Source organism: Lissotriton helveticus, chromosome 12, assembly GCF_964261635.1.
Source record: "Lissotriton helveticus chromosome 12, aLisHel1.1, whole genome shotgun sequence".
Taxonomy (NCBI): Eukaryota; Metazoa; Chordata; class Amphibia; order Caudata; family Salamandridae; genus Lissotriton; species Lissotriton helveticus.
In genome coordinates, this window is record NC_136073.1 from 787,377,198 (window position 1) to 787,390,431 (window position 13,234).

The 13,234-nt window shown below is 44.9% G+C and overlaps 1 protein-coding gene across 2 annotated transcripts in view; it reads right to left on the reverse strand.

Annotated features, from left to right (window-relative positions):
* DENND4B (DENN domain containing 4B) overlaps positions 1-13,234 on the reverse strand; it is a 294,054-nt gene that overhangs the window by 148,041 nt on the left and 132,779 nt on the right. For both annotated transcript variants that reach the window (XM_078670188.1, XM_078670189.1), the window contains exons 8-12: positions 10,780-10,838; positions 9,385-9,529; positions 8,439-8,614; positions 4,160-4,260; positions 3,315-3,530 (exon numbers count right to left, since the gene is read on the reverse strand). In XM_078670188.1, the coding sequence (XP_078526314.1) occupies positions 3,315-3,530; positions 4,160-4,260; positions 8,439-8,614; positions 9,385-9,529; positions 10,780-10,838 (697 nt within the window). The remainder of the gene's footprint in view (positions 1-3,314; positions 3,531-4,159; positions 4,261-8,438; positions 8,615-9,384; positions 9,530-10,779; positions 10,839-13,234) is intronic.

The window sequence follows — 13,234 nt, forward strand, 5'->3', positions numbered from 1 at the left end:
GGCCGGGGTGGCTGCCAACCGACTGGGCCGGGGTGGCTGCCAACCGACTGGGCCGGGGTGGCTGCAGCTTGCCTGCCAACCGGCTAAGGTGTTAGGCAATTCATAGAAGGGTTTGGTGTGCCTTCAAATCCAAAAATCAGTGTGCTCCCCTGCCTTCCTCGGGATCAGTGTGGTTACCAGCCAACTAAGTGATCAGTTGATGCACAAATTAGTGGTCAGCCGGGCACTACCTTCCTGGTCAGTCACTCCATCAGTACAGTGGTCCACCAAGTGGTTTACAACAAAGTCAAAAAGTGGTAAACTGGTCTGCTGGTCATGTGGTCAACTCACCTGCCAACCATGTATTCTGCTGTCACTTCTCCAACCTAGTGGTCAGCCAGTTCGCAAACAAATGGTGGGCAGATGTCCCCCGTAAACCAGGTGGCCAGATGTCCCCTGTAAACCTGGTGGCCAGATGTCCCCCGTAAACCAGGTGGCCAGATGGCCCCTTTAAACCAGGTGGCCTGATGCCCCCCTAAAACCAGGTGGCCTGATGCCCCCCTAAAACCAGGTGGCCAGATGGCACCCCTTAAACCAGGTGGCCAGATGGCACCCCTTAAACCAGGTGGCCAGATGCCCCCCTTAAACCAGGTGGCCAGATGGCCCCCTTAAACCAGGTGGTCAGATGGCCCCCTTAAACCAGGTGGTCAGATGGCCCCCTTAAACCAGGTGGTCAGATGGCCCCCTTAACCGCTTCCGTGCGGCGCCGATTCCGCCCCTGTGCTGGACATTCCAGAACAGGGTGTGGTCGTGACGGAACCGTTCCGTCATCAGCACAGCTCAGCCGTGACTGATGACGGAACAGTTCCGTCACAAGCATCGAAGGGGTTAAACCAGGTGGTCAGATGGCCCTCTTAAACTAGGTGCTCAGATGGCCCCTTCGCCAAACAGGTGATCAGATGACGCCACATATTAAGAGGTGGACTGCTGGTCTCCTAACCAAGTGGGCTGCAGGCCTCCCTACCAAGTGGTCAGCCAGCAACCCAAACCAAAGATCAGTCGCCGCCCACCCTGGCAGATGGTCACCACTAGTGGTTAGTGAATCAAGTGGTTACCCCACCCCCCAACACCAGAGGTCGATTCAGCTGCCCCAAAATATAAGACGACTATTAAACTATGTAAATGGTGAGATAACTTGCATATAAGAGTTCTGTGTTCCTGCCAATGAAGTGTCAGAGTAGCTAGTGACAAAGTGGCCAGCCAGCCTGCTTACCAAGTGGTCAGCTATCCAGCCAACAACCAATAGATATCCTGAACCAACCAAGAGGTCTGGGAAGCTACTAACTGTTTATCCACCAACCAAGGAGTCAGTCAGCACACCACCAAGTGGGTCTGTCAGCCAGTCAGTCAGTATAGGGGGTCAAACCGTGTGCCAGTCAAGGGGATCAGCTAGTCCACCAGCCAGCCAAGGGGGGGGGGGTCTGACTGCCTGCACGAAAAGGAAGACCGACTAACTACAAGCTGGTGGGGTCTGCCATCCACCGGACAAGATGGTCTGCCAGAAAAGGATTAGGCTGACCCATCCTACACGGGGTCGGCCAGCCTGAGAAGCAGGTAGTTGGCTGATATGCCAATGGAGCAGTCACTCTGCTTACATAACATAACATAGCATGTGTATTTGTAAAGCGCAAGTCAACCACTAAAGGGATATCTTGGCGTTGAATAACAGATGTTTATTGTTACCCAACTCAAAGGGACTCATTTTATCGACCTCAGATGGATGAAAGGCTGAGTGGGCTCACCAGGATTTGAATCTGTAACCATGAGGTCAAACACAAGCCCCTGCAGTGGATGCATTAGTCCACTGAGCTACCAGACCCAGCTGACTCACAAGGGATTAAGTGCAGTTCAGCAAATGAAGAGGTTAGCCAACCAACCAACATACATAACATTACATTAGCTGTTCTGATGTTGCAAAAAGACAAGGTTGCAGGCATTCTTAAAAACTATAGAATCAACCGCAATGGATCGCACACTGCTAGCCCCTCCTCCGGATCGCCCCTAAGGATTCTGGTACGTATAGTTCTTGAGTGGTTCACCTCAGTAGGTGCAAGTGAGTACTTGTTGTTGTGAAGATCTCTAGACCCGAGACATGGCCCGGGTTTCGGGATATCTTCCCTCATCAGTAGAGAGGTACCAGACCTGAGAACACTTTTAGCAGCCTACACAGCAACCCCATATGTACGCCTATTCCCTGCTGATGAAGGGTAACGACCCAGAAACACGTGTCCAGCGATGGCCAGCACAACGGTGAACACACTTGGGACTTTACAAGAAGCACACACGCTGAATCGAACCGCATTGACCATAATGCTTAGGGGCGAACCCGCTGGTGGGTGGAGCAGTGTGCGACCCCATGGATTACAGTTTATTAAGGCTCCCTTGAGCTGACGAGCTCGGGATCACGCACCTGCGCACCGTGGAGAGGTACCAGACCTGAGAACACTTTTGGCAGCCTACACATCAACCCCATACGTACGCCTATTCCCTGCTGATGAAGGGTAACGACCCAGAAACACGTGTCCAGGGATGGCCAGCACAACGGTGAACACACTTGAGACTTTACAAGAAGCACACACGCTGAATCGAACCGCATTGACCATAATGCTTAGGGGCGAACCCGCTGGTGGGTGGAGCAGTGTGCGACCCCATGGATTACTATTCTTAAAAACTATGTTGTAAACACAGCGACCAAAGAAAAGAAAATGCTGTTTCTCATCGATAAACTATTGTGTGACTTACCAATGGAATTAGCAAGTGATTGTTCATTAATGGTATCATTTTAGTAACTGTGACTAATGTACACCTAAAGACTTAACAATCCATTATTCACGGTAGAACCAGCTAACTAACCTACAGCAACATTCAACTACCTTAATTAACCCATCTCTGACACAATGAGCTAATTGACCTCAATTTCAATTCAGCTAACCCATTCAAGCCTCAACATAATACGCTAATTGGGCTAAGCTTTATGAGACACATCAAGTGGTTTGTTTTTACATTTATACAGCATATGACATCAACTGTTTGTGGTAGCCATTCACTTCCCTCCACCACTGGGTCTGTTCATTTCCTTAGAGATGTGGACTTATACAAAGTGCCTAGACCAGGGCCCACCCACTCCAAGGCACCACAACACTTTTTATATTAGGATAGTTTTCAGCTACAGACCAGCTAAGCCCACTGAAGAACTATGTTACGTTTTGCAAACTGCTGTAAAAACACCTTGTCTAATCTCCAAACACCATCTAGCTTAGATCTTTGTCCCTGACCTTGTAGGAAGAAGAGATTGCTCAGGTCCCTTGTCTTCTCCGATGGTGCTTGAGTGATGGGAAGCAAGTACGAACGATAGCCCTTTAAGACACATGCCATAAACCGCAGGAAGGAGGCTTGGATCTCCAATTCCAGCTGCTTCCGACGTCCATAGATCAAGTCGTAATCCTTCAGGAGGAATTCCAGGGAGTCCTCTTCCACTGGCTTGTTGTACACTGTCACACACACAAGAGAGAGGTCAAGGGTTAGTGTATACTTGAAAAGCGTAAAACCTTCACAATATCTGCATGTTTTGGAGACAAGAGGATCAATATGCTTGGAGCAATATGCCATTATCTAATGCTTGTATAACATAGTAAAGCACATTCCAGTCCCAGATTCATCTGAAGCACAAATGAACCCCTGCGGCACAATCAGATGCTCTGGTGAACTGTGGTACAGAACAAAGAATCATTTGAGAAAGAAGCCCACATGCCAATACTGAAGAATGGTTTAAGAGAGCTTGTGGTCAGAGCTTACAGAGGCAGTAAATGGCCAAAAGAGGCTAATTAGTGAAGATTTCCCATATATCCCACTACTAGGCAAATTGATTTACTTTTTGTCATAGCTTAGATGGGCAGGGTGTCTGCCGAATTCAGAACCAGAAGGACCTAGACCAGATTATGGTACATGACTAGAGTTGTTTGTTAACCTCAAGGCTGAAGGATCAAGACAGAGATGCTAAAGCAGAATAGATGTGGGTCTTGCTGCCAGGACAGAAGCAAAAGCCGGAGCTAAAAGTTGTGTATCTGCTCTTAACACCCAATACTAGGCAGGTAGCTATTTCTAACAGCACAAAACTTACTTTCGTCCAGCTGCTGATGGAGCATGGCAAGCGAATGGTGCAACACCTTACTGGGCTTCCGAGGCAGAATACGGGAGGAAAGGATCTTCTTTTCTTCAGTTCTGGAAACAGATGAAAAGACCTGAAACTGTAATTCCACTTCAGCAACGCAACGAAAGCAAACTCACCAGAGCCATACTTGCTCATTCTTGTAACCATATGTTAGACATATTCTCTAAAGAAATGTATAATCTACATCCAATATGGTGCTGTCGTCTTTTTTGAAATACCATAATAGCTATTTACAAAGGAATGCTCTATCGAATTAAATGAAACTAAAAACAAATCACAAGCCTCTACTAAAAGAGAACAGGATATAGACCCGAGTATACAGGCCTTACTGGAAGAAATTAACTTAGGGTAGAACTAAATGGCCACAGAGAATCATGAAGCAGGCCCACTCTGAACAATGTTTCTAATGATTAAAACTGCAAAAAGACTGCCAGTTTCCTGTTTGAACAAAGCACTCCCCTCCTGTTTTACTGACAGGATAAAAAATATGGATTTCTGATGGACCCTATAGCCAAATTACGCTTCACACAACCACAGGCTGTCGAAAACAATATTATGACCATATCCCACTTGCTCAAGAACATGGTTTCAGGAGTGGACTCCAACAATGTGTGCCATAAAGAGACACTGACAAAAAAGGAAATGGTAGGTTTCACCCAGAAAGCTCTGTCTGAGTAGTAGGAGGCTGACATGGCGGACCTGATGAGGACTGTTCCAACACATATAACAGGTTTCTCACTCTACACAGAATGGAGCGTTGGAAAAAGGGAGGCAATATCCTGAACTGGCCTTAAAAGGGAGATACCCAGAAGTTTGGTGTTAGTCACGAAAGGAAGTAAACGTATCCTGACAAAGGTCCTTTCACTTCCACAAGGACATTTAGGGTCTTATTTAAAGTTTAGTGGCAGGAATAATCTGTCAAAATGTGACATTTATCCCATCTGTTGCAATATGAGTGCCATAAGCTAGAACCACTTACTACATTATATGGGGGGCAGGACATCTGCCATGTTTGGGATGGAGTATCCAGGCTGCCAAACTCTAAATAAGGTCCATAGTGTGTTCGTAAAAGGGAGTGAAGTGCGGGTATTAAGGAGTTTGTTTATGGAGGGAATAGATCTATCTTAGTAACCTTCCTTTCTCCTTCCACAGAGAGAGTCATTGCTGAAATTGAATACCCATGATTCTCAACTGTAAATGACTATTGCACCTCAGACATATGAATTGGATTTGAGGATGCTCCCATCTTCACATCTGAATTTATAAGCGCGATGAAAAGAAATCTACAAACTGTGGGAACTTTACCAACAGCCACTCTATGCAACAGGACATATGAATATAATGGCATTGTGCATTTTTTACAATCATTTTGAATTGATTTCTGAGGAAAGTCATTTCCCTACAAAGGCTTAAGCTCACAGCATTTCTTCTATTCATCCATAGCTCATGCCACCCAAGTCACTTCTTCCTTTTTTTGTATTCTGCTATTCCCTGAAAGTGTGTGAAGTGCTCTCCTGCTGTACTTTAGGTAACAGATTTGGAGTGGAACTTAGGCTCGGACTTAGGTTTACGGGTACTGCACTGTCTCTTGTGCTTCATACAGAACCACTGTCATATAAGCAGAGAGACCCCTTCGCTCAAGTATCTGTATTTCAACTGCCCCCGAGATCTTACACTACTCCTTACCTGGCCTCTGTGAATCCCTCACAAAACAGTGACACGAAAGATGTACAGAAGTAGCATGGAAGAAGTATATGTGGGAGGAGGATGGGAGTGAGGAAGAAGAGGGGGAAGGGGAAGAAAGGTGGGGTAGGAAGAGAAGAAAAGGAAGGCGAGGAATAGGACAAAGTAAAAGGAAGAGAAGGAAGGGGGAAAAAGGGACTGAGAAAAACAACAAGCAGGAGGAAGAGGAGAATTATGGGTAAGAGGTAGGAAGACAGAGGAATGGTTAGTGGAAGAGGATGAAGAGGAGATACAAAGAGGAAGAGGCAGCAGAAAAAGGAGGAACAAGAAGAGAAGAAGCAGGAAGAGAAATAATTTGATGAGGAATTGAAGTAGGTGGAGAATGGGGATAAAGAAGAAAAGGAGGAGGGGATGAAGAAGAAAAGGAGGAAGGGCTGAAAGTGGAAGGAAGAGAGTAGGATGTGAAAGAGGAAAAGGAGGGGCAGGATGCAATTTGAAGAGCAAAGGGGAGGGAGAAGAAGAGATGACTAAATGAGGAAGGTGTGCAGAAGAGCGAGGGATGAAGGGAGGAGATGAAAGGGGAAGGGAGGGAGGACAAAGACAAAATGGAGGTGAAAGGAGAAGGAAGCCAATAGGTAAACTGCTCTAGTTGAGCTGTGTAGAAGAATGGAAGAGATGTCCTGTTTTAGAAGGAATGTTCTTCAAGATGCTGAAGGTCAAACCCCGACGCTCTCTAGCAAATCGAGAATGGACGAAGCCATATATATGTGGAAGAGCCCACCCCCTGCCATGCCTGGACAGCTCTACTTATAAAGCCCCTATGCCCTTTACCGGATGTGGGTACTAGCGCATGGGCACATTCAAAATAAGAAAGCATTATCTCCTCCAAGTGCATGTGAAAGTGTGTATGATGTGCAGTGGGATGAATGGGAAGTGATGAAATCACAGCACCTGTATGGTTTCCTTCTCCCACTTCACTGCACCACTCTATTTCCCACCCTCTCTACTGTACTTTGTCACTTACTACGGTTTTCTTTCTCTGCCCTCTTTGTCCTCCCATTTGCCTACTCCTTTTACCTACCTTCCTCTTGCATTTCAGTGTCTCTTTCATCCCCTCATCAGCTCTCAAAACAACCTCCATTTCTCTTCCTCATCTCTTATGCAACATTTTACTTACTTCTCTTTCTGCTCTTCTCCAGCTTCCACACCTCTCCTCGCCCTTCACCTAATTTCCCTCTCTTATCTCCTTTCCTTCACTTCAGCTCTCCTTCCCTTAAATATTCATCTTTCACCATATTCTACCTCGCATTCACTCTTTCCCTTCCCTTTATCGGTCTCAATTCCCTGCTCTTTTATTTGTCTTTTTTCGTTCAGATCCATTTCCTCTAATCATGCCCTTTTTCGATTCCTCAACCTTCCCTGTTTCTGACCTCATGTGCTCCTCTCCCCTCTTCTCCTCTACCTAGTCCTACTGTACTGTTGAGTTATTTTCCTCTTCTCCCCTCATCACCTTGCCTTATATTCTTAGAAACTGCAACTTCTTCCTTATCTTTATTTGCTATCTGGCAAACATGCTTCCTGGTGTTACTGTTAAAATAAACTTGCATGTCTCTATGGATATTCACTTTTCCTCTTAACCCTGTAGCTATTGTGTTCTATACAGCAATGAAATATGAGGTCTCCTCTCAGCCATATGTTCCCCAGTAGAAATGGCTTAGTGTGGGCTAACGTTTCGTACGGCCCTCATAAATTGCATGGGAAGCCTGTCTGCCAAGTCTGTAAAGAGGAATTTGCCTCTGGCTGCAAGTCTTACAACTGAAATTAAATTCGACTCACAGTCTACTAAAACTGACACAACTTAAATCATTTGATATTAAAAAAATCATCATTGTGTATTAAGGTGCACAGCATTGGGAGGCTATTCTAGTGCTCATCATTTTATGTTCAGTGAAAACATGACTCCATACGAAAGATAAAAGCAGTGCACAGATGTGTGAACAAAGAAGTGGGAAAAGCCACCTGAAACACTTAGACTTAACACCAGAGCCAGAAGATCAGGAGTTTAACACTAGAATGTGCTGACTTTGAGACTCCAGTGTAATATCCTACATCCACCTATATCCAAAGTTCTCAGTTTCGAGGAAGTAAACAGCAGGCCCCAAATCAAGACGGTAGGCTAAATATACATTACAACTGTTGACATTGGGAGTATAGTTTTGTTTAGATTGTTTATCCTTGTTTTCACATGAAATATACAATTGTTCTGTATTTATATACATCAATACTATGCAAAGTTTTAAAGGCCATAATGGAGAAATTGAATCACACGTGGAAATTCAGAAAACCAGTGCAGTTCGAACCGGATAAGGGTCATGTTCTGAATGGGAGTGACTAGTCTTTAAATCAGAGAAGCAGCATTTATTCCAAGGTGCGATTTTGCAACAAGAACGAAGGAACTTTGCAACGAAGGGATTCAAATATTTCAAACAACAATATACCAGGTGTGTATTGTTGATTCCAGGTCATCCTTAGTGTGTTTACTTACTGGAATAAGGTGTTGGTGTCCAAATCAATGCAGAGCACATCTTGCGGTGGATCGTGAAGGTCGAAGTAGCTAGAGTGAATACCCACTATGAAAGGCACTGGAGCACACAGAACGTCAGCCAGCGTGAGTGGACAGAGGGGGATGTATGGACACTGCCACTGCAGTGGAAAGATTACCTGTGGAAACATTCATGTACTATTTAAAAATACACCTAAGAAGGCAAGGCAACTACAAATGAAACACGAGTAGTGAGCATGGTTGAGAGTGCTACATGAACGAGAAAACTGGAAAAATAAGACTGCATAGGGAGCAGGTGGCTATATAAAGGAGCATTAAAAAAGAGCAATGGGAACAACAATGCAGTTAGAGCGCAGTAAAAGGAGGCGGTAGGATGAGAATGCAGCCACAACATTTAGAGAGAACCGCAGTTTGATCAATGGAGTAGATGGTATATCTACAGTGGACTATGTAGGCAGGAAGAGGTAAGAATTTTGCAACAGGAATCAACCAGAAGAATATGGAAGGGGATTGTCAAAAGGAAAGAATACAGTGGAAGTAACAGAAAGTAGTGTTGGAAAGGGAAGTGTGAATAACTAGATAGCAAAGGGCAGAGGTGAAGAGACCATTAGACTGAAAGAGAAAGGGGCAAAGGTGGTGTTGAAGCACTAGTAGCATGAAAGTGAAAGTAAGGTGAGAGGAAAAGGCTACACCAGCAATATTACAGTGCTAAGGGGTAGGATACAGGAACTGCACAAGAGGGAAGAGGTGACCACAGTTGATGAGTTCTTAAGGCGGCAAAGAGAATATGGAGACAACAGCATTTTGAACAGTTAAAAAGCTGATCAGCGATGTAGAATATTTACGAATAAACCCTTCCTCCCATCGTGAAGCCAGTTTGTGCCTGTTGGGTAAGTCCTTTCATTCCCCCTACCCACCAGAGACTCACCGACACCAGGGCCTCGCAGACACTAGTCAGAACGTCTGGACGCAGTGAATGAATCAGCAGCTTCTGCTCTGCCAGGACAGCCAGCAGCACTGTCAGCGTGTTGTCAGGTCCCAGGTTCTGCAGCAGCGTGACAAAGCTCGCCCCACTATAAAACAAGAAGAAAGGGATAACACCAAACATTTCAAAATCTGCAAAACTATAAATCTCACTTCGGTGACTCAAGATAATTTTAGCTCTAGATAAATAACAACACTATAAAGTCTGCCTTATGTGAAGTGAGGTTATTAATATTCTGATTCTGACAATTTGATCCTATTTGTCTCCAAAGGTTGGGCCTGGTTTTGGTGAGTCCATTTCAATTTACGGCAAATGTGTTTTAACACCATCATCAAAGCACAGAACTGTGATCCAATCCCATGTCTGTTTTGTCCACAATGGAGCCATGTATGCATCTATACATGTTTTAGAACACTCATCATGACTGCAGCGATTAAGACCGGTAGCAGCATATCTAAGCTAATTATTGCTATGTATCGATGTATCGATCTCTAAATAAACCCCTGCACCCTAGCAATGTGCTATCCATTCATCACTCACTTCTTATGCAACTCACAAAAGATTTTACAGCAACGGAGAGAACGTGATGTTCCTTGAAAGAAAGCTTTATGTTTAGATGAAAGAAGATAAAACGACCAACCAAGTTCCACTTAAAATGTTCAGTTTTCTAGTGGGAACCATTGTTGCGTGGAAATAAAACAGAAAGATACCCGTCTGTACCAAACACTGTGATTAATGGCAACTCGGGCTGTACTACTAGTGTAATGACAAAACCGTTCCCAAAAAAGTAAATACCAAAATGTCGTGTCGGACTCAGACTGGTGCAAGTTGCTCATCAAAATGCATTTGCGCCTTAGCTGTGAGTATGTCCTTAAATCCTATCAAATTCTTCACCTTAGGTCTCTCTGTTCTCCCACTGAGATTGATTTCACAGGCTTACTATTACATTATCTAGCATCAGTAGTGTCATGTTGTTTAAGTTATTCTAATTACTTGTTCTTAATGTTATGTTGAAAACTCTAATTTTTTTTCCTGTCAATTATCTCCTGCAACCACTCCACACCCTGTTCTCTTAGGAGTCATGGGCCTGGTCAGCCTAGTTTCTTAGATGTGACTGAAAGCTGTTTACATGCTAGAAGCTGTCCATGTCATGGGGTTGTGGAATCCCGCACAAGAGGGCTTTTGTTACAAATGGGCACAAATAAATGAGGCATAATATATCAGGCGTTGGGTAGAGTGTGTGACCTCATGGGAACCAGAGAGAAGAAAATCAGACACAAGACAGGCTGTGTGCCACTTCAGGAAGTAGGCAATCCCAAATGAAGTAGCAAACTGTACCTGAGAGGAAGTGGAGATGAGACAGGCTGCGTAAGTAGCACGTTATCATAAGAGGACATCTAGAAGAAAAACAGCAAGAAACGTTCAGCCTCAGCAGCACTGAACACATTTAAACTCTAAAACACACACTTGCAAATTCGAAAAGCTGGCGGTCCCGTAACACCAAAAGGAATCTCCATTGTATACAAAACATTCTCGTTCCCAGATCAACAGAGGGGGAGATATACTCTTACTTTAAATTGTTGTAAACTCTTCTAGTCTCGACTGCAGAATGCTAAACTCTGTGGTCCAAAGAATTATTCTGAGATTAGGTTACAAAATTGCTTTTATTTACAAATGTAATATACAGTCTATGTAGTCATCACAGTGTGTGCTGAGATCTGGAACAAACTACTGGAAGCGTCCAATGCAGAAGGTAGCTGCTCCATACTTAGGCATCCCTCAGTGATGCTCCAACCAACACCTTCCATCTAGGGAACCTTCTGCTTTAAGTTTCATTGGCAAAGCTGCAGTGTATGACTTTAGTAAAGAGCTGCTGTGATGTTATGTTTTCGTTAGGATCTCATTACATTTAGGTGTCCCTACTTCATGTCAAGAAATAGAAAAAAAGGTTTTCAGAGCCTTATAAATTCCCCGGTCAGAAAGAGTGAGAGTTGCAGGGAAATGTTCAACACTGTGTATCAAAAAACACTCCCCTGCTGGAGAAGGGAAAGTTATTTACCTTTAAGAGGCGTTCTCCAGCATTATATCAATTTTCATATTCGATAGTAATGGATCTCCGAGCTTTCGCTCATTGTGAGTGAATATTTAAACAAGCATTTGCAATGCAATAGGTCTCGCAGCATTCAAGTTTGAGTTATTGGCATTGTATATGACAATGTGTTGCATGAATTCTTTTCCAAACTCTGTATTGGCTGGTGGTGTTTGTGCCCGGTGAAAGCGTGCACTGACGGATGGTGGTGTTTGTGCCCGGTGAAAGCGTGCACGAACAACTTATGGCGTCTGTGCCTGGTGAAAGTGTGCACTGACGGCTGGTGGTGTTTGTGCCTGGTGAAAGGGTGCACTGGTGGCTGGTGGTGTTTGTGCCCGGTGAAAGCGTGCACTGACGGCTGTTGGTGTTTGTGCCTGGTGAAAGGGTGCACTGGCGGCTGTTGGTGTTTGTGCCCGGTGAAAGCGTGCACTGACGGCTGGTGGTGTTTGTGCCTGGTGAAAGCGTGCACTGATGACTTATGGTGTCTGTGCCTGTTGAAAGTGTGTACTGACGGCCGGTGGTGGGTATGCCTGATGAAACCATGTACTGATGGCTAGTGGTGTGTGTGTGCCTGTTGAAAGTGTGCACTGATGGCTGATGGTGTGTGTGCATGGTGGAAAAGCGTGCACTGACATGTTTAGAAGTAAAGTGCGCCATACTGCGATTGCTACAATAGTTAATTGTGGATGTGCTAACCATTGATGCGTGCACTGATGGCTGGTGGTGTGTGTGTGCTTGTAGAAAATGTGCACTGATGGCTAATGGTGTGTGTGCCTGGTGGAAGTGTGCACTGCCAGCTAGTGGCGTGTGTGCCCGGTGAAAGCGTGCATTGACGGCTGATGGGGTGTGCCTGGTGAAAGTGTGCACTGACGGTTGGTGGTGTGTGTGTGCGCCTGGTGAAAGCGTGCACCGACGTCTGGTTCTGTGTGCGTGTGGTGGAAGCGTGCATTGATCGCTGGTGTTGTTTAAATAGCAACATACTTGGGTCCAGCATAAAGAGCACTCTTTTTAAACAGGCATTAAGAGTGAGACAGCACACAATGATCCAATGGTAATTACTAGTTGAAGGCAAATCGCATATAGAACATTAGGAACACTGCAATTCTTTACATTGATTCAGACGGTCCTTGCTGCATTCAGGACATTATCAAAAATCAGTGTGTTTCGTGAGAAGTAATACCTTACATCCTAAACAGCTGTTTTAACAGAATGTTCCCGACTTTAAAAAGAGAGATGACTAAAACATTGGCAGGGAGGCAGCATCCTGAATTTAGGTTGTATGAATGTTACTTTATTGTTTGACTGAAAGAAAAAAGCTCAACTATAATAAACTCCTAGCCAACGCTGCAACACCATTCTGCCAGCTAAGCAAGCCGAGTAAGAAGGGATGTGCGGACTTCACCCGAAGGTGTCAGAGCGAATTCACAATAGAAACAGAACTGATACATGAGAACATTACTAGTGAACAAAATACAAAGGCAAACGTTACATTACATGAGGCAAAAGTGACAATGATAACAAACCGTGCCTTACACAGTGTGTAAGGCACTTTTTGTTATCTTAGTCTAAGCCCGCCTGATTCTATGAAATGGCGGCGGGACGCGGGACAGGCCTTTATCCTTTTCTTTCACTTTCCGTTCCGCACTTCCGCCGCCGCGTATGCGCGTGCCGCGTGCGTGGGGGGCGTGGGCAGCAGGGCTGGCT